This window comes from Platalea leucorodia, assembly GCF_965183815.1.
Source record: "Platalea leucorodia genome assembly, chromosome: 1".
NCBI classification, from domain to species: Eukaryota; Metazoa; Chordata; class Aves; order Pelecaniformes; family Threskiornithidae; genus Platalea; species Platalea leucorodia.
In genome coordinates this window covers 118550655-118575786 of record NC_138823.1, presented here as the reverse complement: position 1 = coordinate 118575786, position 25132 = coordinate 118550655, and the positions used below count along the sequence as shown (strand labels likewise).

Below are 25132 nucleotides of genomic sequence, written 5' to 3'. Positions count from 1 at the left end.
TAAGCAAACACAAAGCTTCTTACCATACCCCTCAAGGGTAAATTATAATTAGGTAACATTTATCGTAGGGTAGGATCATATACTTAGGTAGCACCCATTACAGCAATACTTTATGGTATATTAACTTGCATACCGCCTTCAGCTGAGATATAGCTGATAATTTTTGCATGCCTAAAATATTACAAATGCAAAACTTAACATGTTCATTTATACTATTACTCTTTTTTTTATTATTATTTTCACAAAGGTAACAAAAGCAAATGCATTTTATTTCACATATGCAACCAACAAGTGTTAGAAAGTATCTCCAAAGACATTTCTGAAACACCACTTTGGAAGTGTTGACAAAGCGTTTTGACATCTTTGGAATTCTCCCACATATGCATAGCCCTTTTTCCTTTAGCTGAAAATGTTCACTAATTTCATTTAGAAAGAAAAATGCTGAGAATTTTGCCATTTGTGAAACAAAGATCAGCTATCTCTAACATACACCTTTTAACTCAATCAGCTCCGTTCCCTTCTGAAAGTTGTCTGGCAGTCCTTTGAACTCACCATAAACACAGAACATGCTTACAAACACTAAAAATTGAGTTCCCCTCTAGCTACACATTGTGACATTTCTGGAAAGCAAGCAGATCATAGTTTGCAATGGTTCATTTTGGAATGAGGTAGAATGGTGAAGAATCCCGCGCAAGTTTTATTAAACCTTAACTTACAAAGTAGCTACCTTTCCATGAACTTCTCATGACACAAGTTCCTAGACTCAGGACAGATTTCTAAGAACTAGTATCCCAATTAGCACAGCTCATTCTTCTGGCACAGCTTTAAGTAGGAAGCTACACATAACAATTAAGAGTTCTAGAGAACCTGAAGGATGAGGTGTTAGGTGACTACAAACTCACCACAGCAATTTGTTAAGGTTCACTTTCACCTCTGCTGATTCAATAGTTTGAGGCAGATCCTACGACACACTCCCTAAGCTTCAGCATATGGAACAAAACACTCATTTTGCTCCTTCTAATACAGTGGCCTTACCTTCTCTAAGTCCTCCTTCCACACACTGAACATCTGTCATGTGGATTCTGACACACTTTCATTTTTTCATAGGCTTCAGAAAGGAAATATTAGCAAGTATTCAAAATGTACCTTTTTATAATCAAAAGCACGGACAGTGGGAGACAGCTCCACATTCATTTCAGTGCACAAAGGCAACTCAACTTCATGGCAGCCCTCTTGTACTCTGTCACCCTCCTGTACCGCTACTTACAGCTGTTCTTGGTTCTACTCTCAACTGAGGGCACAGGAGCTGGCCACAAGAAAGACCAGAGAGACTTCATTGTCTAAGAACACCACAGAGAATGGAAATTCTTTAAGTAGGCAAAGACTACCCCTTGATTCACCAACAATTCCTCTTGAAATAAAAACATCAGCAAATCCGATTTCCAGTCAATATCATTTTCCTTAAATCTTGTATCTCTGAAATATTGTAATACTTTTTAAGAATGGTTACTGCTTTGCAGGTAGAAGCAGAAGTCTTTTTTCCTTTCACAGACATTAGTGTTTCTTAAATGTGTACTTTTAAACTTCCATAATGCATATGTTTCCCAAAAAAAAAAGTATTAACAAGTCAAATTTCAAATCTAAATGACAAGTCATATTTCAGATTGACAAACTTCATAATGATGAGCAGTATCTCTTATTTTCTTGAAAACCAAAAGGTGAATATATTTAAGATAGGAAGCCACATAGCTTCAGACAGATCCATCCAGATTGATGCAGCCAAGGACAGGTCTACAGCATGTTGCTATAGAAACTCACAGTAAAACCATTTCCTTCTGGCACAAAAAAACCCCAACATTTTAAATACAACACTTCTTCCAAAATGATAAGACTTGGCACATATTGTTTACAACTTAGTGAACATTGTATGGAAATGCATTTGGAACATCCCTATACTGTAAACTCTAATGTGAAGAATAAACCCTGAATAGGTTACATTATGCAGCTGTTCATGTTTATTGACATGTTTTACCGTAACTTGGGAAAGTACTACTAATTGTACTACTATAGCAACACCTGAATAGAGAAACCAAAACTTAAGGTAGATTTAGGCTTGCATAGATAACGACTATAAGTTTGTACAAGACCTTGACCTGTAAAATTACCTAAGCTGAATAAAAACACACTCCTCCAATAAAGCCATAGGTTTCATCCAGCATACCCACAGACCTTTTAATCACTTCTTTAATTGCAGAAATCCCTAACTTACTTCAAGCACTACAGTAACAGCCAATAGACGTCATAAAAACAAGCCCATGAAGTTAAGAGCATCCAGGAGGTGGGTGCCCCAGTGCACAGTATCCATTTGGCTCTTCCAGCTTTGGATTTAAACCATACTTCCAAGCAAGACCCTGAAATTCAACTGTCCAGGACCTGACACTTGTGCTCTTTCACAGTCTTCCCAGCAACTTAAACTAGCTCCTGGAAAGTCACGTCTGCAGGCAGTGTTGCTTTCAGCTTTCATCTTCATAAGCATCAGATTCTGAATCACATTTATCATTTCCCTTTCAAAAAACCTTAATCTTTAGTTTAGATAGTGCAATATATACACTGATGCATCTATTTCATGCATCTCTCTCAAACTCCCTGGTTGCTCAAAAAAAAAGGCTAAGCACCTCATAAGAAAATTTCTTCTCCTGCTCTCCAGCACCCCGTTTCATTTAATGTCCATGAGGGTGTCCAAACTCTCCATCTTCCTACTAACAAAACAAGTTTTCTTTACCAAAAGGCTGAATGTTTCAGTGATTACCCGCTAGATGATGGGTTCTTCTCTCTTGGGCTAATTATTAACCCAGCAGTGCTTACATGAGACTACAAAATGATCATTTTCTGTTCATATTTGCATTTTGGTCCAGTACAGCAGTAAAAAGATGTTAGACATACAGTAGATGAGCCCAGCTTTCAATGTGGTGTTTGCCCAGATCTAGCTAACCTCTACAGGATCAAAAACTCTGAATTCACAGGGCAATGGGGGACAGAACTCAAGATGTCCATGTGGTTCATCCTCATGCCCAAGGCAAGATCCAGAAATTGATGGCATTCAGATATAGCCTCGAATACCCTGTCCTTAAAACCCGTAACACAATTTCCCCAGTAACCTCTTCCCTCGGCAGATTACCTCTATCAACCCATGAACATCTGTACGTTTTTCCCATGAACTAACATGGAGCTTTAATAAAGAGGTTTCTGATAAATTAACAGAGTAACATATTTAACAAGATTAGCATCTTGTTTCTTCAGAAAAAAAGTTGAAGCACTTCCTCTGCAAAAGGCACTTAAGATTTAACATTTTCAGCAACTATTTTCCCTGTGACTAAATTGTATAGACAGGATTCCATGCTCAAGAGAACATCTCTTCCCCGCATTGCAGGGCTAGTCAGGTGAGAGAAGATTACTCCTACAAGTCACGTGTAACAGCTTAGACTCTTCATACACAAGATATCAGAGATTAAATATTGATTTTACATTATAGCAATTCATTATCACTAGGCACACTCACTCCTTTTAGTTAAATTACGGTCGTTAATTTCACTGGTCATAACTCACAACGAAGACCAGATTACCACAAAAAAGCCTGCAATAAGTTTTATAACGTCTCTGCAACATCATAGCGCTTCCTTTAAATACTTACCGACAGGTCATGCAAGTTTGGCACAGTGTGTGTGGGCTGTACTTCAGCTACATCTCCCCCGGCCTGTCCAATATTGAAAATGTTAACTGGAGACATTTCTTTCTACACAAATTTCTCCAATATTCCCTAAAATGAGGCTTTTTCTTTTTGCACCTCTTCATAAGCGTCATCTCTCATGTTTCTTCATGCTTGGTTCACCAGCATTTCCTCTCAGTTGAAACTGCATTTGTAAATACATTTTAAAAAAGCCAAAACTCACATCTGGAATTGCCTGTATTAAAACACTTGACACAAAATCCAAGAATGACAGTTTTGCGAATGAGGTCCTGCATTTGCCAAATAACTTGTTGAGAAGTTCCATCCATGCTTTTCCTATAGCATCTATATGGCATTCAAATAACAAGGACAGTCATAGTGACTTCCCATTAAAGTCACAAGCATGCACAAGCAAGATGCACAGAACTGGTTTTAGAGGCACCTAAGCGTAAGCTGCTCTTTGGAAGTACCCTGGCATTTTTTCCTCAATTAGGCAGAAAAAATTTTGACCCAACCCTATAACTTAAACAGCTGAAAGTTCTTTGCATCTAATGCCAGGTTCTTTCCAGTGCCCCGATTTCTCTCTCGTAAAGCCTAAACTAGCTCTACCCTCTTGTCAACTGCAATAACTTTCTCTGCCTATAGGTGGAGCAGGGACCAATCCTGAGTCAGCAGAACCTATGCACTAACTTTGCACCAGGACCCGGTGCTGTTAGAGCAGGGAGTTTGGGGCAAATCACAGACAGAAGGACTCTAAACTAAACATTGTTGCACTGCACATGAAGCGGGATGTTGCATCACTGCTGAGATACTTACTTCCTTGTCTAACCCCAAACAGCATTATTTGACAGCAAGCAGCACACTTGGATCAATGTTTCTTGAAATTAGTGACAAGTAACAGTTTCTAAATGCGTTTTAAAGTGCATCCTTACTGACTCTGCAGCAAAAACAACCATTAGCTATCTGGCTTTCACGCAGAACTCATCCAGGTCACTAACTTTTTTTTGATAAGCAATTTATTCTGACCTGAGAATACAGCTAAGAGATATCTGTTAAAACATTAAACACTACTGTTGAGAAAGGGCTACACAGTAACACTGTAAAGCACCTGGTACCCAGCTGAAGTTACTGACAACTCTTAATCCTGACAGCCTACATGAGCTAGGAAACAGGTTTCTTTGCATCTTGGAACATTATGTAACAAAATTGGTGATAATCTATAAATAAAGATGTCTTGCTCTTAGTCTTGTTAATGAACACTTGCTTCCATGAAACAGCTGTACTGTGCTGGATATATTTTAATTCTTTTTTATAAGCGAAAGCAGTAGCAAAATAGAATATTAAGTTGCAGCTATGATTCTGATTAATCATTCATTGCACTCAAAAATAAGTTTAGAGAGATGAGTGCTAAACTTACAACGGCTCAGCAGAGCCTTGCACTGGAGAAGAGTGCAGCTGTGTTAATGTGGGAATCACAAAGAGCACCTTTCTCACAGAAGGAGTAAACCGCTCTAAGACCTTTTATCGCAGGGAGAGAATACATGTGTCAGGACAGCCCACAAAGAAGTACTAGCCATTCTCCTTAGCACAGCGTAGCCTTACTCTCAAGCCTCATGGGCAGAAGCAGGGATATGAAGTGGTATCTTACAGCCTCCTTCTCTGGATCCCTTGAGGAGTTAATGAGCACGCACAGGAACCAGAACGGTGCCTACCTGCTACCAAAAAAAAAAAAATAAATAGCAGAGTAATGGACAGGAATGCTCCTTGTGCTCTCCCCACACTGTTCATCAGCGTGAAGGGCAGGCAGGCTGACCTTATGAAATCACTTTGAGCAACAAGGTATTGATCAGAAGTTCATCTGCTGGAACTTTGAAAGTTGTGGAGATGAGACCAATCTCCCATTCCTTTCTCACTAGGAAAACAGCTTTAAAATGGCTTTGTTTGGAGGCAAAGAAGGAGGGAAGACAGACAGGTGGTTTTGGTTGGGTTTTGTTTGTTTTAAGGTATTTCATACAAGCATGACACAGGAAGGAGGAACAAGAACTGATATGCAGAATCAACAGATAGCTACCCAAATGTCAGAGCTGGCATTTTGCCAGTTTGATATGACTCACAGACAATATTTCTATTAACAGAGGTTGGAAGGAGTTTAATATTTTATCCACTACAAGACCCACGACACATACTGTAAATACACTGAAGTCTACTGTAGTCTGACAAGAAAAAGCATCAAACTGGCTTCTGGGTTTTGTCAGGTGTGAGAATTTGTTGCTTAAGAAGCCTATTCATGAGTCTACTCCTGCTGCAATGGGCTACAATGCAAAAGGAGCAGAAAGAAGAAAGCAGGCAAAAACAACTCTCAATTTAAAACATTTCATCATCTTCTACACAAGGCTCTACTCTAATTCCTTACCAAGTCTTTGGCTAAAAGAAAATTAGAACAAACAGAGCGGAGAGGGCTCTCCAGTGAGCACACACATCTCATTTTTTCTGCAAATAAAGCACTGCTGGAGATTTGATCATGAATCACTGTAGTTTGTCTTGACCACAACTTAAAATGCAACTGCATAAATAAAGACAGCAAAGCTGCTATTCACTAACCCAGCTATGAAAGACACAACGTCAGGCAAGACATGGTGATGTTTCTGCCTGTGGGTGACAGTCAACTCGCAACACTTCCCTTGTGCTGCTCCAGTGACCCCACATAACTATAAGTGATTAACGTGTTACGATCACATGTCCACGTGGTACCAGAACGTCAGTAATTTTTCCTTGTAAATACATTTTCCCAGGTGACTAAGAGCAGTGGTTTAAATAAGAGAACCATGTCCCCTGCAAAAGGAGGAAAAATTTTTCATCCCTGCCCAATGCAAGTTTCTAAGGCTTATCATTAGAATACCACCACACAAATGGCTGATTCAGCATTCACTATGGTGATGGAAACTTCTGTTAGCCAATGGTTATAGGAATATGGCTTCAATCTCTTAGGCCATGGCCTGCTAAAGTGAAGTAGCTGCTGACAGGTAAAGCATCTGCTCTGTTGGCAGCTGATCAGCACTGAGCCCTTTCTACGCCTGCCCTCTTTCCCATCCTTCCAACTTTTCTCCCTTTGCAGTCGCTCCTAATGTTAAATTCAGTATCAGAACAGCCATCTTTTAACCTGTCCACACGGCTAAAACATAACAGGTTGAGAATATCTACCACAATAAGATGATCCATCAATTTTTTTTTTTTTTTTTTTTTTTTTGTAAAATTATAATTTCACTTATTTAAAACACCATGACTTCTCAGCATTCCTGACCTGGAACAAATGGACAAGCATGTTTATAAATGCAGTGGTAACTAAAACCAAAACCAAAGTGGGAATTGATTTTGCCCACAGTACAGGAGAATAAACAGTGGCACATTTAGACAGTCTGGAAAACTGAATACATAGGCAGTAAATGGAAAGAAATAGAAGGCAGCAATCTCTTTTACACATCTGTTTATGTAAAGAGGCCTATCTCACAAACACACATTTGGCCTTGTAAGCTCTTGTAAGGTCTCCTCTGCCATTTCTTTAAAAAAATATTTAAAAAAAAATGAAAAACACAAATTGCAGATATGACAAAGATGTTATACACAGCAAAACATTAAAAGTTTAACCCTCAAAACAGTTCAATCTTCCCCATTGCTGACATTCTGCAGATGCATGAAGTCTGAAATTCAAGATTGAGAGAATAAATTTGTCCACAAGAAAACAAACCATTAGTGTGTCCAGTCAACTTGCTCTAAAAAAGCCAGCTATGATTATGAGTGTCCCACTATTCCAAAGACAGCCTGCCGAGCTTCTGCAGCAGAGGCGACGTACACAAGGCTGTACTACCACAGCCTAGTCCTGAGCACACGTGCCAAGCAACTCAAACCGATCACCTTCCTAATTATGCCAGATCTGCCTGGTTTGCGTACTTCAACTGATTCACAGGAAATCAAGCCCATCTATTTACAAGTCTGTGTTATAATTTCAGCCTCAATGACTCTGAATGATTACACTAACATTGGAGTAAATAAAAACATAACACTACTGCCAAAGAACAGCACCAACACATAATCAAAACAGAAAGATTATGGGTGAACAAGCAACAAAGAACAGTAAATATTATTAATCCGATAGCAAGCTGAGACCCATAACAAAAAGAGAAACTGAACCGATATGAAGCAGTAAGGCATAATAAATCAACCACACTAATCACTAACTATTTACATATGGTTATCTTATTGTTATCTTACTATTTTTAGCCAACTAATTTTTTCACAAAGTGTACAAGAGCACTATGCTGTCTGATAACACTAGCATAAAGTTGGGAGAAAGATTTAAATTAGAGAACCACTGCTAAAAATTCTCACTGCAGAGAGATTGAAAACAGCTTTGCAGCAGAAAACGGAGATGATCAGTATGGCTTTTCTCCACACATTCATTACGTCATTTTGTTTACAGAATACGAAAAAATAAATTAACATGTAACAACTGCAATATTGTAAAAGACATTGGTATGTTTGCTCTAAAACATGTGCCATTTTACTTTATTACCTTAAGAACATTTATTAGGAATGAAGATAAACTTCATTTCTTGTAATATGCTACTTAACTCTTCAGCTTCCACTAGCAAAGCAAAATTGAAGCCATCAACCACTTACAGTTTTCTTAGCTTTTATTGTTCTCCTGATATAGTGGAAGTCTGTCATATATTCCTTTACGTAGTTCTTGATCTTTAGAAATAATTGCTGCCAATGGGAATAATCCCAGAGACAGATCTGTGAAACAGCTACTTAAATCTTTGTGGGGAAAAACACCCCAAAATAAAACTGTCTATGGTATGAAGAATTATACAGAAACCCCATTTTAAGAAAGTATCACACACGAAAGCTTCAACAGTTCCATCCAAAGGCTAGTGTTGCTACCTGGAATTAATTACAGGAAGAAAAAAACCCCTAGCTTCAGATATAATTTGGTTTTCAATTTATTAACAGCAGTCTAATATATAAAACATATATATCATTTTTTTTCCTCTTAAAAAAAGATTACAAAGCTTGACAATACTTCTAAAGTGAAACAATACTGTAGACTTTGCCAGTTGCTAACTTTATAAAAACAAATGCAGTAGAGCCAAGAAAATGCAATAGAACCAAGAACATCAAAGCAGACCCAAGAACTAACCTGCTTTCTTACAGGCTGAAAAACCTAATCTATAGCAAAGTATAAGTTTCTTATATGATTACATTTTCTATTACATAGTAAGACAAAAAGATGTGTTGCTACATCCTTCCTTTTAACTCTGCATTTTGTAAAAAAAGAAAAAAAAAGGAGTAGCCTGATGAAAAAAAAAGTCATAGCTTTTAAGTCAGAAGTAAGCTTTGAACACTGGCAATCTTTAAGATCATTAAAATTACTCAAATTCATATCTTAAATATCCGCCTACATTTCAGAACTTTGTCAGTACGGCTCATTATTTGCAGCACTGTAACATATTTTAATACTTGCAAAAGGCATGAAATACAGTCAAGAGAAAAAAATTAACATACTCGTATATAAGCTGAGTTGACTGTGTGCTTCTCCTACCTTTCCAGTGTTTTACCTCCCTTCTCACACCAGTTTTCTACTTGTGATCATTCAATTATCAAGTCTCGTGGACAACTTCAGCAGCAAAATAGTAAAACACAAACACCAGCAAAAGGTTTATCTATCCAGGCTTTGTGATCAATTTTCTGTGGGCATGCCTTACATCCTTCCCCCTTCTATTCTCACTATAGGATCTAGTTGTATAGAATAGGAAAAATGCCCCAGCACTTGCTAACTCTGGTATGCTTGCTCCAATACGATACAAGTCACATAAAAAGAGCCAGAGAAAGCCCCCGCACTCACCCTCCTTAAACTGCTTCTAGAATCTCTTGGCTTTGTTGTGAAAGACTACTAAAAATAGTCAGTACAACCCATGGCAAAACAAACAGAAGAAGAAGGAAAAAAAAAAAAAAAAAAAACAACACAAAAAAAACCCCGTGTGCCATCCTCATCCAGTCTTTCCTCCCTGCGGCAACCTTGCGCTACCAACCCAAGCAAGAATTTGCACAGCATGCCAAAATTGAATTAAGCCCATGCTGCAAGCCTTCTTTCTTATTCCTAATGTTCCAAGTAATTTCAGAAAATAGTAACAGAAAAATGACGGAGACAGGATTCCTCACAGTTCCAATTGCACATAATATATATGCCTAGCTTTGTGTTTACTTCAGTCATCTTCCTGCTCTGTTGACTTCAGCTTGATGCTAAATGATAAAGAAACAGATGATATCTGTGATACCAGTAGTATGGTCAGAGCATGTGCATTTGCCAACTATAGATAGAGACTTCAGACTATCCTAGAGAATAAATAATGATGCATTCAAAGAAGGTAATAAAAAAATCAGACATAATAATTCAAGGAAATATTGTTGAAACTACAAGAAAAATATTGCATCTACCAATTCAGGTCTCCATTAGTAGTCCCCTTGTCACATACTGAAGTTCCTGCGCTGAGAAAGTTACCCTGCAACAAGTTCCATTTGTTTTCTTCTAGGTTGTTTCTGCTTGCAATCATTTTGTGCACAGACTACTAAAAGCAAAGTTAATTTCTCAATACAATGTATAACATGTCCCATTGATTATTTTGGGGGAAAGAGATGGGTTGAACTTCTTCACCTTCAGATGTTTGCATATAGACAAAGTTTCCAAATAAAAGAAAAGGGACAGACTACAGCAAGCAAAAAATTTTCTTAACATAAACTTCTGTTTATGTTCAAGTCAACCACTACTTAGTCTCTACCCAGGCACACACACAGATGATTTAGAGACCATTGTTGTGGTTTAGGCCAGGATAGACTAAACATAAAAATGAATTACTACTCAATAACTGAATTCATGTGGAAGAGTATGGATATATATTGCCTCTGTGATAGGAATAATTATTAATGCATAGAACACCATAAAAAAAGCTGTGTTCTCTGGTTTCCTCCAAAACCAATCTGTAATAATCAAGAGACCAATATTTTTAATCATGTTTTTATTCTTACCTCAGCCTTTCTTCTTCTTTCTTACGAAGGCTGAAATCTCGCTGAACCACCTGGAGCACATGCTCTGCTTCTTCATCAGTCAAGCCAGAAAGATCCAGTTTTCTCCCCATTATATACTCTCTCCTGGATATGAATAACTATGAGGAATATCTGAAATTAGAAACAGAAAAAAAAATGCAAAACAAATTGAAAGCACTGATATTTTTCCCACATGTGTTGAAGTCACAGGCACATCTGCCCAATAAAAAGAAAGTTGCTGCCATCAACATCAGAGAAGAAAATCATAGAATCATTTAGGTTGGAAAAGACCCTCAAGACCATCGAGTCCAATGGTAAACCTAACACTGCCAAGTCCACCACTAAACCATGTCGCTAAGTGCCACGTCTACACATCTGTTAAATACCTCCAGAGATGGTGACTCAATCACTTCCCTGGGCAGTCTGTTCCAGTGCTTGATAACCCTTTCGGTGAAGAAATTTTTCATAATATCCAATCTAAACCTTCCCTGGCACAGCTTGAATGGTTCATTTCAGAATTATTTTTCAAGTTCCATGCATGAAAAGCATTCACCCCCAATTTAAAAAGAAATGCAAAAGATAAATTATTTGGGATATTAAATAACATTGAGGGAAGACCTGTGTTGCCTTCAACAAGAAACACACTAAGGTGAAATAAGGTTTAGACATTTCCTAAGATTTAATGCCATGAGTTTGCAAAACTTCGCAAAACGCAATCCCCGTGACTGTGTATGAACAGAGAACATACTCTCCCGTAACACTCAAAATTATTTTGTACTACCAACTAAGAACCCAGGAATTATTTGAAAACACTATAAAAAAAGTAAGCATATACATTTCAAATGCATTTCCCAGAGTGACTGGAAAGACTTAGATGTCACTACCACCACGATATCATTATTTTCCCTTTCTGTGAATGACAGTGGAAGAGAAAAAGTAGTAGTCAATGTTATGTGTGAATCGAAGGTACTATAAGGTCTGAACTAGAGCTTGGTCCATTTGTTTAATGAATTATCATCAATTTGTTCTAATTTATTTTCTCATGACTTATTAATTTTGTTGAATTCTAGTAAATTCAGCTCTCTAATATTAATTTCTATAACCTAATTTATGTAATTATTTGGGCAATCATAAAGATGTCCATCTCCACATTAAGTTATGGTTTCAGAAACATCACACAGTTTTTGTTTGCTCATAACACAGCTCTGTTATGAGCTCTTAGCAATGTATATAATAATTACGAACACACAAAAGTTCTTACACTATACTGAAGAGGCAACTATTACTGCCTCTTTATCCACAATAAGTGTCAAGTGAATGAGGCTATATAAAACATATAAGCTGGTTCTGCCTCAAAAGAACACCTCTGAGCAACGCTGCTATGGCATATAATTAAGTGCTCCGAACAGTATAGAATATGGAAGCATGGGGGAAAGCAGGGGAGGGGGGAGCAGGGAATAGAATATAGAAGCATGGGGCGGGGGGGGGGGGGAAATCACCTTTATTTTCTAAATATAACAATTCATTTTTTACTTAGATGATGATGGGGGATGTGGTTGGTTGGTTTTTGTTTGGGTTTTGTTGCCTTTTTTTTAGTTCTTCAAAAAAAAAAAAAAACACCCCACTTAGGAGGGTATTGCTTATTTTTTCTGTTTTGGTTAGGCTATCAATGAAGTTTAGAATACACTCTTTATTCAAGGAAACAACACTTCAACAAAAACAAGCAGATGGGATAGAAGCTTAGGTGAAATCAGGATGACAAGATCCCTCCAGTGAGACACATGCTTACCATACAGCTAACAAAGGTCACAATGGAGCAGTATGTTCTGGCTTGACTCTTTGGGTCTACTAAGGAAGCTGAACATGAACATCAACAATGAGTTAATAAAGACTATAAAAAAGTACTTCTAAATAAAATTACCCTGATTTTTGTAGAAAAAAGTGCCACAGAAACAAAGGACTATATGTAGTCTTCACTAACTCCACTTGCAAGGCCAAGAATGTATGTTAAAATTAAAGGTTGGCTAAAATATAGTGAGGAACAACTGGCAAGATTTTCTTCCATCCCACGCACATGCATAAATCTTCCTGAAACTTTCACCAGAATGTTAAGATTTTCCCCTGTCCCTTCATCCGCAGTCCTTGTACCACAGCCTCAGTGGGCACTGGCAAGCATAAGAAATGGCGAGGTAGGGCTTACTGAGGTTCTGCTTACGCATTGCAGCTCAAAGACAGAACAAGCAGTACCCTGGGATATGTTCTTCCCTTCATGCTTTGGGATACCTGTTCAGCTCTTCCCATACAAAGCACTTCAGTGCAGGGAAGGGCTTCACTACAGGAAAGCCACATCTGCAGGGAAGTAAGCAGGACTTTTCCAATTAACTTTTTTCACACCCATACACTTTTTGGGAGAAACACAGGATATAAACTAAAAGGAAATAAAACCATTTTAAGCAATTGCTGGAACCAGTAGAGACACTTCCATGGTAGGTCTATAGTTGTCTGAGACAAAAGACGACAAAGGTCAAAGATGCCATTCCTGTTGTTCTTGAGCATCAAGTTAATAACTGTAATTAACACTGGCATAGTAAGTTCTCCCTTCAGGTCTTCATCAAAATGTTTTTGGAAACTTTGTCAAAATTAATACTGTTTTTTCACACGTACAAACTGTGGCCCATCGGTAAAGAAAATTATCCTTTTGATTCAGCTGCCACTGCTGATAGTGAGCATATATTAGAAGGGGGGAAATTTACCCCTAAATCTGGGGGTAAGTGGGCAGCCCCACTACCTCTGATATTTTGGGGTCAGCATACTTAAATTCAAGTATACATATACTTTAGAATCACCAGAGACTTTAACTTTTGATTTTCATGTGGTTTATTTACCTATAAGACTCTCAGTCTGCATTCCAATATTACATTAACCTCCAAGGAACTCGTGTGTTTTTCCCAGGAAATAATTTTTCATCACATTACTAAATCACCTCTGATCTGGGAGTATCACAGCAGTTTATAAATATTTATAAACAATGCTCAAATGTCTTTTTTTCAGTAGATCCCAATTATGCATTTTGGAAATTCACAATGGCAAATCCTCTAGAGGAAGTGTAAAAAGTTATATCTTAAAAAAAAAAAAACACACACAAAAGACAACAAAATAGTTTCTCATCCTAAAATAACTTCTGGCCTCAAGTGAAATAACTTACATGAGGCTGTTCAGATGTTTGCCTTCATGAGTAATACTTCTTTGCTAAATTTCAAACTGAATACAAAATTTAAGCTTTCAGAGACATTACAAGGAATAATATCATTCCCTAGAAAACTTTTGCTCAACGAATTAACACACTGTAACACGAAAGCCTAGGCTTACAATACATGATTGGGTATTGTTTGAGGAATACTCTAATCTTAATACTTCTTACAGTCTGTTTTAAAATCTAATTAAAACTTCCATATTGAAAACATTTCTTGAATTTAACCTTTAAAAAAACAAAAAAAACCACCAAAGCAACCACAAAAACCCCACAGAACAACAAGCAAATGAAATGTTTTTCAAGAACTGCAAGCAATGCTTCTGAATTTTAAAATAGACAAGAGCATCAACACTAGAAATGAGGGCAAGTAGTATATTTCCTAGTCACTGACATGATAGATAAGCAGTTTGGACTTGCAGCCTCAGCAGAAGATTAGCATTACAGAAGGGTGTGGAGAAAGCCCACAAACTTTTTTTTTTTCTTTTAAAGTACCAACTAACATTTAAAACAGATTCTCTGCTTGACAAAGAGCCACATTATAAAGTTAATTATTCAAATGGTCACACTGAGTATTGTACAACATAAACATCTTAGTTTAATGCTGTAGCAAAGAAATCAGCACTAGCGAGGCTGCATCTGGAGTGCCGCATCCAGTTTGGGCTCCTCCGTACAAGAAAGTTATGGACTTACTGGAGCAAGTCCAGCTCAAGGCCACAAAGATGATTAAGGGACTGGAGCATCTTTCACAAGAGGAGATGCTGGGAGCACTAGGACTGCTCAGCCTGGAGAAGAGAAGGCTTAGGGAGGGCTATACAGTGTGTATCTGGAAGAGAGCCCTCCAATACCCTGGCACTGAAAACAAGAATATCCTACAATTCTTTCCATTTCTGAGGAAATTTTTAATCGAGATTTCACCTCTTTGCACAACACAGTATCATTTTTACTTTAAAATGCTGCTCCTGTGCATTAATGAAATGCGACACTTGAGGAGCCAATATCAGAAACTCCTTCAACCCAGCTATTTGCAATTGAAATATTTCATATAGAATACCTTTCCCTCACATGCTCTCAGCTTTAGAGTCACCAAACTAAACATCAGAGCTTTTCTACTCTGTTCCGCTACTCTACCAATTCTAGTATTTTCCAGGTAGAAAACGAAGAAGGAAAAACCTGCTAGTAATTATATCTTTGATTCTGTTGCCAACTAACTCATCTTTACTTCCTTCAGCAGACTGTCAGGATCTAAATAATACTGCTCAATCTGTCTTGTCATTATAGCTTGGCATTTTACCAACTTTTGCAGAAGTCTTTTAGTACCTTAAGAAATTCTTTCTATAATATTATGGATGAACATTTTGCCCTTTTAAATCAAACAACAAGACAGTCATCTTTCTAAGCCAAAAAGGAATACAAGTACTTTGTCCAAAAGACAGCTCCTTCGCCACACCTCATGTTTTAAAAAAGAAGTTTAGTTTATTGAACATCCAAAAGAAGCGATCACATTGCCACCACAAGGTCATTACGCTAATTTTTTAAATGCAGATGTCACAATACATATTATATATAAGTTATATAATGTCACACACTTTATTTGGTGACAAAAATAAGGTCTGAGTGTTGAAACTGTAAAGGGGATTCCTGTGTTTTGAATTATGTCACACTTGGACAAAACAGACTTCAGCCAAAAGACAACATTTAAAGAACATTACTGTCCAAAGTAATTTCTACTACAGCTAGCACATCATTAAGTGTAAAACAAGGCATAATTAACATTGGACACAAATTTCTTAATCTTTTTTAAACTCCAAGAAAGTCTAGAAACTGCAGTAAACAACACTGTGGATATTCTTCCCTTTTCACTGGAAATAAACTAACGTCCCAAAGTAACAAGAGGGAAAATATACTCATCAGAAATACAAAGCCACCGCTTCAAATGAAAAATTAAGCACAGCCCCACTGACTTCAACATGAGGACTTGTATCTGGTGTGCCACATTTTAAATGAGATGCAAGACAAAGATCTCAAAGAGGACGTTATTCTTTGTACCCACACCGATTTTAACTGAGATTTACTGCACATATTTCCTGATCTATAACCAAAGCAGAAAATGATCTTCCTTTCAGCCTTGTACCGATTTTATGTGAGATTTGTTTAGAAAACTGAACAGCTTGCAAGTTCCTGAGCGAAGTTAGGTTTGTTTCACTGGGGGGTGTGAGGGATGAAGCAGCAGGTTTTTAAAAGAACCATGAAGTTCATTTGGTTCCTTCTGGGAGAAATGTTCCTTATTAATGCAAGTTAATAAACATATCAGGCCTACAACTGATACACAAGTATAAATCCCAGTGGGAATTTAAAATGTGGTATAAAAACAAATTCACTGACCGGAATAATCATCTCGCTTGTAAGAGTGAACTCCTAGCAGAAAGGCTTATCCAGAATTTGGCTCTACAGCTGCTAAAGATCATAGGTCATCTGGCATATACTGTTAGCATGTATTTCACTGCCATTAGCTTTCTAGTTACTGTAAACTCTCACTTCAGTCTCATCTTCCATTGTTTATGCTGAATTTAGGCAAATCATGCTCAGCTCTATTTTCTCTATTTAGTAGCAACTGTCTTCTGGAAGAATGCGTAGTCGAGATGATGGGTCTGACAGTATTCTGACTGTGTGAGACTGACTGTTACTCTTCCCGAAATGAGGAAGACAGCTTGGAGAGACAAAATTGAAGTGGTAATGCGCTGACACGCAATTGTATCTTAGATGATTGGCCTCTTTTCCATGTGCCTTCAATCTAAAGCATGAAATGCAGCTCATTACTGTAACAGACTGTAAACAACCAATTCTCCCAAGGTGAATCATCGCAGGGCAGGAAGAAAGCCAGCATGCGCACTTAGAGTGTGCAACTGGTCCTGAAGATTCGGGATCAACACAATCAGAAATTTGCATGTCTGTAAGCACGAGGCTTCAAGGGCTTCCCTTTGGATGCTCCACTCGCAAAGTGGGGCTCAGAGCTTACTGCTACGTACCCAGGCTCCCTGCACAGAGAGAACAGCAGCTGCTGAACAGAGTTGTGTCCCTTCTTCCACCCTCCCATCAAAACCCAAACCAGAACACACCTGGCAAATCAGTCTTCACACTGTACTTTCTAAGCTTGAGCCAGCATGAAGAAAATACTAAACAAAAAGCTCATTTGTATTCCTACCTCTCTCCTCAGCCTTAGCTCAAGAGTGAGGACTGCAAAAATACATTCACCCACCTATGTTGCACTACACATGCCATATCCTTCTCCCAAGACACCTGTCAGTCTCAGCATTTCACAATCAATGGCCCTGAAATGAGCTACACAGATTGAGGAGAGATGAAAGAAACAGCAAATCCTTCTCTGGTTCTTCAAAGCATAGACGGCAGTTTCTATCTCATTTTAAGAGGCAGACAGAGAAGGGAGCACTCACTTTATCTGTGTAACAGTCTAACACATGCACACAGAAAAAGGCTCAGGTTCAATGCCATGTTAAGCCTGGGAAGGCGCAAATATTTATCTCCCTCCTTGTGCAGGAGGGTATAAGAGAACACAACTCAGGATATTCCTGTGCAGACCCCTATTTTGGATGCCAGCATCCTGTTTTCTTGTATGGCCTGAAGAAACTGAATAATACAGAAGGTCCACTACCATATGAGCTGTGGAGCAGCACGTGAGAAGTATGTGTTTTAAAGTGCCTTCCCCAGTGCCACAGCAGTCGTTATTTCTAAGAACAGCTATAGAGGAACATCCTGCAGATAAAATTCAAAAAAGCTAAGCAAGAAAATATAGGTCCATTAAGATAACTCTTGCAAGTTCAAGATACCAAAGCATCGCTACTGTGTAAAGTGGTGGTAAGGCTCCTCATCTGAGTTATTCATACCTTTAATCTGGGGAAGAAAACACTGAGAGAAAAGGTGAAGCTTTTATAAAATCTCAAACAGCTCTGGAAGCACTACACATTTTACATCTGCATATAAATTTAATTTTGCACTTTAATAATACAGGCAAAAGGGTTATGATAAATTAAGAATCTCATCATAACTTGAAAGCTGTATTGTGATCAACCCAGGCAAACTACAAAAGCAAACAGTTAAGTGGATTGCTTGACTACTACCAAAACATCTGTAATATAAAATCCAACCAATATGCAAACATACCAGAGGCATACTTAAAAATCCTACACAATAAAATGGATTTTTCCCCCCACACACAACATATGTTGCACTAATGGATATCCTGCATCCCTCTTACTAAATACCCCTAATCAGCATATCCTTAAGTTTGATCCAAGAACTAACCTTTGACAGAATCTTTCTGCAGGACTAGGACAGAGACAGAAATTCTATTTTTAGAAGTAAGAAACCGCTTCCAACAGCAGTTGCCACAATGAGGCAGTATTCTCTAGTGCTGCCAGATGTGAAAACAAATTTAATATGGTAAATCACTGCTAATTCAAACCACTGACAGGAAACCCCACTGCAAATTACTGAATTTTACAGATTAGCAAGTAAATGAACAAAATAAAAAACAAAAATAATTTCATAAGACTGTGCCTTCCGCATTCACTCTGACACCTGCAAAGTGCTTCTAACCCTGATTTATGCTAGAACAAGCAAGAATCATAAGAGATACAATAGCAAAGAGTGACATCTGTAAAGCCACATGTCCCATTTCACTGAGACTCAGAGATGAGCTGTAGTTGGTTGACACACAACTTATGCCTCATGCATGGAAAAAAGGGTTTCAGAAGAAGTTTTCTTTGAATTGTTTAGATAAGCATTTGTTAAGTGACATAAAACAAGAGTAAAACGGAGCCAGAGCTACAGAAATCAAGCCAGAGCTGTAGAAAGCCTCTGAAAACCAAACTAGGAGCTGGGTTAATCTGTCAGGTGGGGGAGTTAATGGATTAGTTTGTTGACACTGGGACCTACACTGTGCTTAGAAGAGGCTCTGCTTTGGACATGAGCTTGGCTACTTTTTTTTTTTTTATATTGACACTGCACAACATGGAGATAATCTGAGCCCTGGCCAACAAAAAGAAACCTGAAGTTCTGGATCCCAAGTTTATATAAACAAGGAACATTCACATTCAAGCACAAGACATGGGCACTTTCTAGAGTTCAAAGGCCAGCTTTGCTGTCAGGTTTTGACTGCTGGTTCACTCATTTGGATCCAAACTGGAACAGCCTCACAGCTCCTTTCATTTAAATTGGGGAAACAGTTCATCCTCTTACAGGTTTAGAGAATCATCCAGCCAGTACAGACACCTTTTTGAGTCCCACAGAAACTATTATTTGATCAACTTAAGTTAAGCCACCATCTTTTGGAACTAGCTAGGACTCCTCTGTACCTTATTAACTTTTTTTTTTAAAGCAGTTCCCTTTATCAGGGCCCACTCTTGAAGATCGAAGTAGCATTACCAGTACACTGAAACAGCATGCTCCTTTGATAAGCCTACATGAAGAACATCAGCTTTACCAAGAAAATTCCTGTTTCTAATCCTCTACATTAACTTCTCCCTATGTATAGATTTCTAGTATCCATTATAATAGGCCTCTGGACCTTGATACAACATTGACACCAACTCCCCACCCCCCACCCCCCAGCACAGTCTTAGGTATTCCTCATCTACCACAACTACATAGATGACATATTTCCATGGAGGAGGTGCAGTTCACTTAATCATGTGTGGAAACAGAGTCCATAGTATTTCATCCATTGATTCCCCTCTTTTTGACCTGTGATACTACCTTGGAGCAGGAATCTGAGGCCTTGACATTAAACAGTAGAAGAGAAGTGGGGGGGTGGAATAATCAGGCTGATCTTCCTCTAGAGGTGAACTGTTTTCTTCTCATTTAGGACTCAACCCATGACTTTTGTGCTTGCGGTGATAAACGTATGGACAATTTTTGGCACTGCATTTTAGATCAAGCCCAACTGAGATTTTAAAAACAAACATCACCAGATTATACCTTTTAGAATCCTCCCCAAAGTGCTTTCAATTGTTTTTAAAACCTGGTGTTGCTCCAATTCACACACTGTAGTTTAACTTAAATCCAACTCATGGTCTGTGAAACAAATGTCAAAACACTTATGACAGCTAGATGCAAGCGTTGAGATAACTTCCAGAAAGGTACACCAAGCACTCCCGGGGGTGACCACTGAGGGGCAGAGGGACCAGTTCTTGTAAGGGGAAAAAAAGGAATCAACCTCTTGCAAGATTAACAATGGTTAGAAAAACAGGTACGCTCTGCAACTCGAGGTATGTCAGGACAGTGTTAGCTTCATCTCTGTCAACAGCACTTAAATCATACGCTGAACATCCACGCCATAGCAATTAATGATAATGGCACAAACCAGCACTTTTCTATTTGGATTGCCCTGTATCACAACATCCTGTTCATACAGCCCAAAAGGGACAAAAGAGAACCACATTAAAATGACCTTCTGTATCAGAAGTAATACCTAATAAAGCAAAGAAGCTCTTCTTGTATTAGTTTCAGAAGAGATAAAACTCCTCATCACAAAAGCAGAACAGAAAATTTACTCCTGGAGTTGTAAACATGTTTTGCTTTCTTTCCTTTCCAGAAGGAAAACAACAGATTACGTACTGTCTTCTTCCAAGAACAGAAAGTTGGTTTACAACAGCAGAGTCACATATAATAATATAATATCACTCCTGCATGGAGGTGAGTGGAGGGTGTTGGGGAAGGGATTGTTTTGTTATTAAAAAACCCTGAAGATTTCAGGCTGTTGCCAGCTTCAAGACTCATTAAAGCCAGGGTGAATTCCATGGACTTTAACAGCCTTTGAATGAAGCTCTACACTTCAGCTTGCTATCACAAGAAGAGACTGCATCTCATTTTCAACAATAAATTACCTTTAGACAGACTTCATCCAGAAACTACGGCTGCATTAACTCACTTATCCATTTATTCTTCTCCATCAATAAGCAGCATATGTTGCAAGGAAGAGTCCAGGAAGAGAAGATTTTTGGAACTGCTGCACAGCAGGACTTGAGCTTGGGTCTTCAGCAGTAGGACAGGCTAGAGTTCCCTTCCCACCTGCCAGCCAGCGCCAGCAAAACTCAGGAAGACTACTTAATTGATTACCATGAGTCAACTTGAGACAATGCCATCAAAAGTGTCTCATCTTCAAGATTAATCTCCGCAGTAGTTACCTCCTCCACTTCAATAGGTGATATTTTATTTGGAGGTGTACTTTGCCTTGAAGAATGCAAAATTAATTTCCTATGGTAATGCTTTATATCTTAAAACAACCAGTAGATAGTAATAACTGCAATAATCAGAATACCAAACACCAGTATTAGTTTTTCTTTTACGATCATCAGTCGATCAATAGGTAAATGAAGCATATAGGTAATAGGAAGTAACAAGAGGTCTTGTTTCCTTTACCCAGCTCAGGGACTAATGGGTCAGTAAAAATTTGCAGGATAAAGGTTTTTGTGAGGATAACATTCTTCAAGAAAAAAAAAAAAAATTGCTCTTCTGTTAAAATTTCATTCATATTGGCCTGGAAATTTAATGTGTTCCCAGAATAGTATCCATAAGATCTAAAAATTAGTCAGTATTGCAATAATGCTGATATTAGCTTTTGACCAGTCAAGCCACTGCAGTCCTTATACTCTGTTCATCTACACTAAAGCTGCTAGGCGATTCACTAAACTGCTTTCCACTATAGTGCGCTTTATTTATTTATTTTCAGGACACAGAATGTTGAACATGATGGTTATTTTCTGAAAAATGCAGTTTTAAAAAATGCAGCATGGCATTTTTCTATAGGATTGTTAAAAAAAAAAAAAGAGGACAACACATTTCAACTGAAAGTTGAATAGCAAGCAGGTCATGATCACTAGTCTTTAACATACACACGACAGATCTTATTAATGTGCCAGCCACGTATAAGGGGTCCTCCTCTTTGGTTTCTGTAAATTCACATAAAGTTTGGAGATAGGCATCTTTGCCTAAGCTCACAAATAAAAGACACACAAAACTAGACCATGGCTTGAAATCTTATCAAATTACCCTGTATTTATCCCTTCTACGAAATTCCCTGATTATGCTGAAGATAAAGGCCAAGTTTCTTTGGTAATTTGAGCAACAGTATGGTGTGCTTCGCTCCACACTGAAATATAGCAGTTTTCTTCTTCTTCCCTTAAGTACAATACGCTTCTTTTGAAAGTAAGCTCTTATAAATCTCTGAATATAAGAAACTTGGGGATGTGGTTTGTTTCTGGCTGTCCGTGGTTCACAGGTAAACCAGAAGCCTTTATTATTTCTAAGAATCTATCTAGTAAATAACCTACCTGGATCTAGAAGCAAGGTGAATAAAGCATTCCACAGGAAGGCTGGATTAGTCCACTCAAATGAACTGGTTTTCTCAAAGAGAAAAATTGTCCCTATGGTTTTCATGGAACTATATTCAACTAGTTCCTTTCAACTTGTCCAACCTTCCAAGGGCAAGTTAAGGTGGTTTACACTGTCAAACAGCAGTCTCCAGTCTGATAACAATAGGGCATATTAATGTTGGCAGGAATACAAAGGAGTCACATTTTCATACAGATGTACTGTTTATGAACAATAGTGCATTTAGTATATACAGCTTTTCTTCAGCATCACCCATGCATAGTTTAGGGATTTTTTTTTTCTTTGTTTAAGTACAAGTTCTTCAAGTGTTCTGTTTACTGCAACTATTAAATGAGAAGGGTGAATTCCTACCATGTTCATACACTTGGGTACACCCTATATAATCCAAAAGCCTGGTTTAGCAATCAATTGTAGCGCACTCAGCTGTATTCATCAGGTTAGGGTGGAAGCAGGAAACCAGCTCAGGAAAATAAACAAAAGTTTTAGCTTAGCTTTCTTGATCTTGTATCATTCCTAGACAGCACTGGTTCAGATGACGACAATCTGTTAAAAAGCATTAACCCATCTGAAAGGACAATCTTGTGTCACTTGAATCAGCAGCAGGTTCAAGATGCAAGTCCCGTCACAGGGGGCAGTGCTCTTCTTTAAGTATCTCTCATCCCCGTGGGGGCTACTGGGGTAGAATTGACTTCTGGGAGTTCTCACTAGCAATTAATGTATCACAGCTGCTGAAAATGATACTCTCCTGTTTGTAATTGCTATATGCATTGTACTAAATTATCTGACAAATTCCACAAGAAGGCTACAGAATCGCCAAGTACATTTTTAGATGCTTGGGCATAATGTAAATATGCTCTGATACAATCCGGTACCTGAGTAATGATGGGTAAGGCAGCAGCCTGAGCGATTACGTACAAGATACAGCACCTTCTGCTCTGTTCGCTGTCTCAAGCTGGAAGTACGCAGCAAACATTACTGTTTGACACTTAAATGCCGGTCAGTGGTTTCAATGCAGTTCACAGGGAACCGCTATCAGCATTAATAAGCAACTATAAAAATCTGTCCAGCTTGATGATAGGTCCCTCAAAGTCAGAAAAATGTCTGGTAACGTGAGAACTAAACTAACTTTCCCTCCTTTCTCTCTCTAGCCTTCCAGAAAAGGGTTATCAGAGGAACTAGTAAAAACCTTTATTGCCAAAATCCTTGCTGTGCCTATACTAACAAACTCCAGGCTCCATACCAAGACAGTTACCCACATTTTCAGAAATGCAGGAAATAGTAAAATGGTAGGTATAACGCAAAAACCACTATTTGTCAAAATAGATTGCTAGATGCAGTTAACATCCCTGTAAACACGCCTGAGGAGGGACACACACACACACACACACACTCTAAGGCATTTTGCGATCTAATTTGGTTACCTTCGCCTAAAACATAGCACAAACCCCAGCACAACACAAGCTCCTACTTAATTAGGTTCCCCAAGAAAAGTCAGCCCGAGCCATATGGTATTTTCCTCAGCAGTTACGATAAACTGACCTTGATACTAGGAAAACGCACGCTGCTTCTGTCTGAAGCATAAATTACAAGTGCAGAGCGGCGGGATGCTCCCGTGGAAAGGGGGCAGAGGCAGCGCCATGCAGAAACACACCCCCCTCCCCGTGTTCGCGGGGAAGTTGATCAAGAGTTAAACACTTCAATAATAATAATAAAAATAATAATAGCACTGCGGTGACGGCGCTTGAATAACCACGCTGTCAGCAGAACGCCACAAGCGTACTCAGACACCTGGCCGGTAATTAAAAGAAGCCTAATATCGTCTCGTCGTGTCCGTCGTCCCCCCCACCGCCCCAAGCACAGGGAACGGCCGCGGAGGAGCGGCCCGCCCGCCTCGCCCCTCACCGCCGCGCAGGGCGACGGCCCCTCAGCCCCCAACGGCCGCGGCACCCGCCCGCCGCGCGCGCCCCCTCAGCAGCCGGGCGCGGGGGGGACCCGCCGCGGGCCGAGCCCCCCGACGGGGCGCTGCGGCGGCCGCGGCCCTGCCGCAGGCCCCCCCCCCCCCCTCACGTCGCCGGTCGGCCCCGCCGCGACGCTGCGGGTGACCCCCCGCCCCGGCCCCTGCCCCAGCCCGCGGGGAGCGGCGGCCGCGCCCCCGGCCGTACTCACCCTCGGCCGAAGGCGAGAGCTGCACCAAAATGGCAGGCGGGCAGCAACTTCCCCGCGCTCGGGGTACGGACAGAGCCACCGGCGGCGGCTGCGCCCCGCCGCTCATGCAGGGAGGGGGCTGCGGCCGCCCCCCGGCCGGACCCCTGCGCGGAGCCGCCGGGCACAGGTGCCCCGCTCCGCACCAGCCGGCGCACGCCGAGAGCCCGCCGTCGCAGTCGCTGCCTCCTGCCGCCGCCGCCTCCCCTCCCCGCCGGACGCACCACTGGGTGCTGCTGCGGTGCCGGCGGCGGCAGCAGCTCCCGCCGCGCACCGGCACCTGCCCGGGCGCCGCCGGCCAATCAGCGAGGAGGGGCCGGGCGAAGGCGGCACGCGGGCGGGCGCCGGGAAGGAGGCGGGGGCGCGCGCTCCCTCGCCCGCTCCCCCCCCCCCCCCCCCAAACCCGCGCAGCCGGTGCTCGCCCCCATAGCGGCGCCTGG

At 39.9% G+C, this 25132-nt stretch overlaps 1 protein-coding gene across 1 annotated transcript in view; it reads right to left on the bottom strand.

The window, feature by feature from the left end:
• Window positions 1–24881, bottom strand: part of MYRIP (myosin VIIA and Rab interacting protein) — a 238475-nt gene extending 213594 nt beyond the window's left edge. The window contains exons 1-2 of the mRNA XM_082310973.1: window positions 24657–24881; window positions 10811–10960 (exon numbers count right to left, since the gene is read on the bottom strand). Coding sequence (XP_082167099.1) covers window positions 10811–10920 — 110 coding nt within the window. The 5' untranslated portion in view covers window positions 10921–10960; window positions 24657–24881. The remainder of the gene's footprint in view (window positions 1–10810; window positions 10961–24656) is intronic.
• Window positions 24882–25132: the final 251 nt, after the last annotated feature.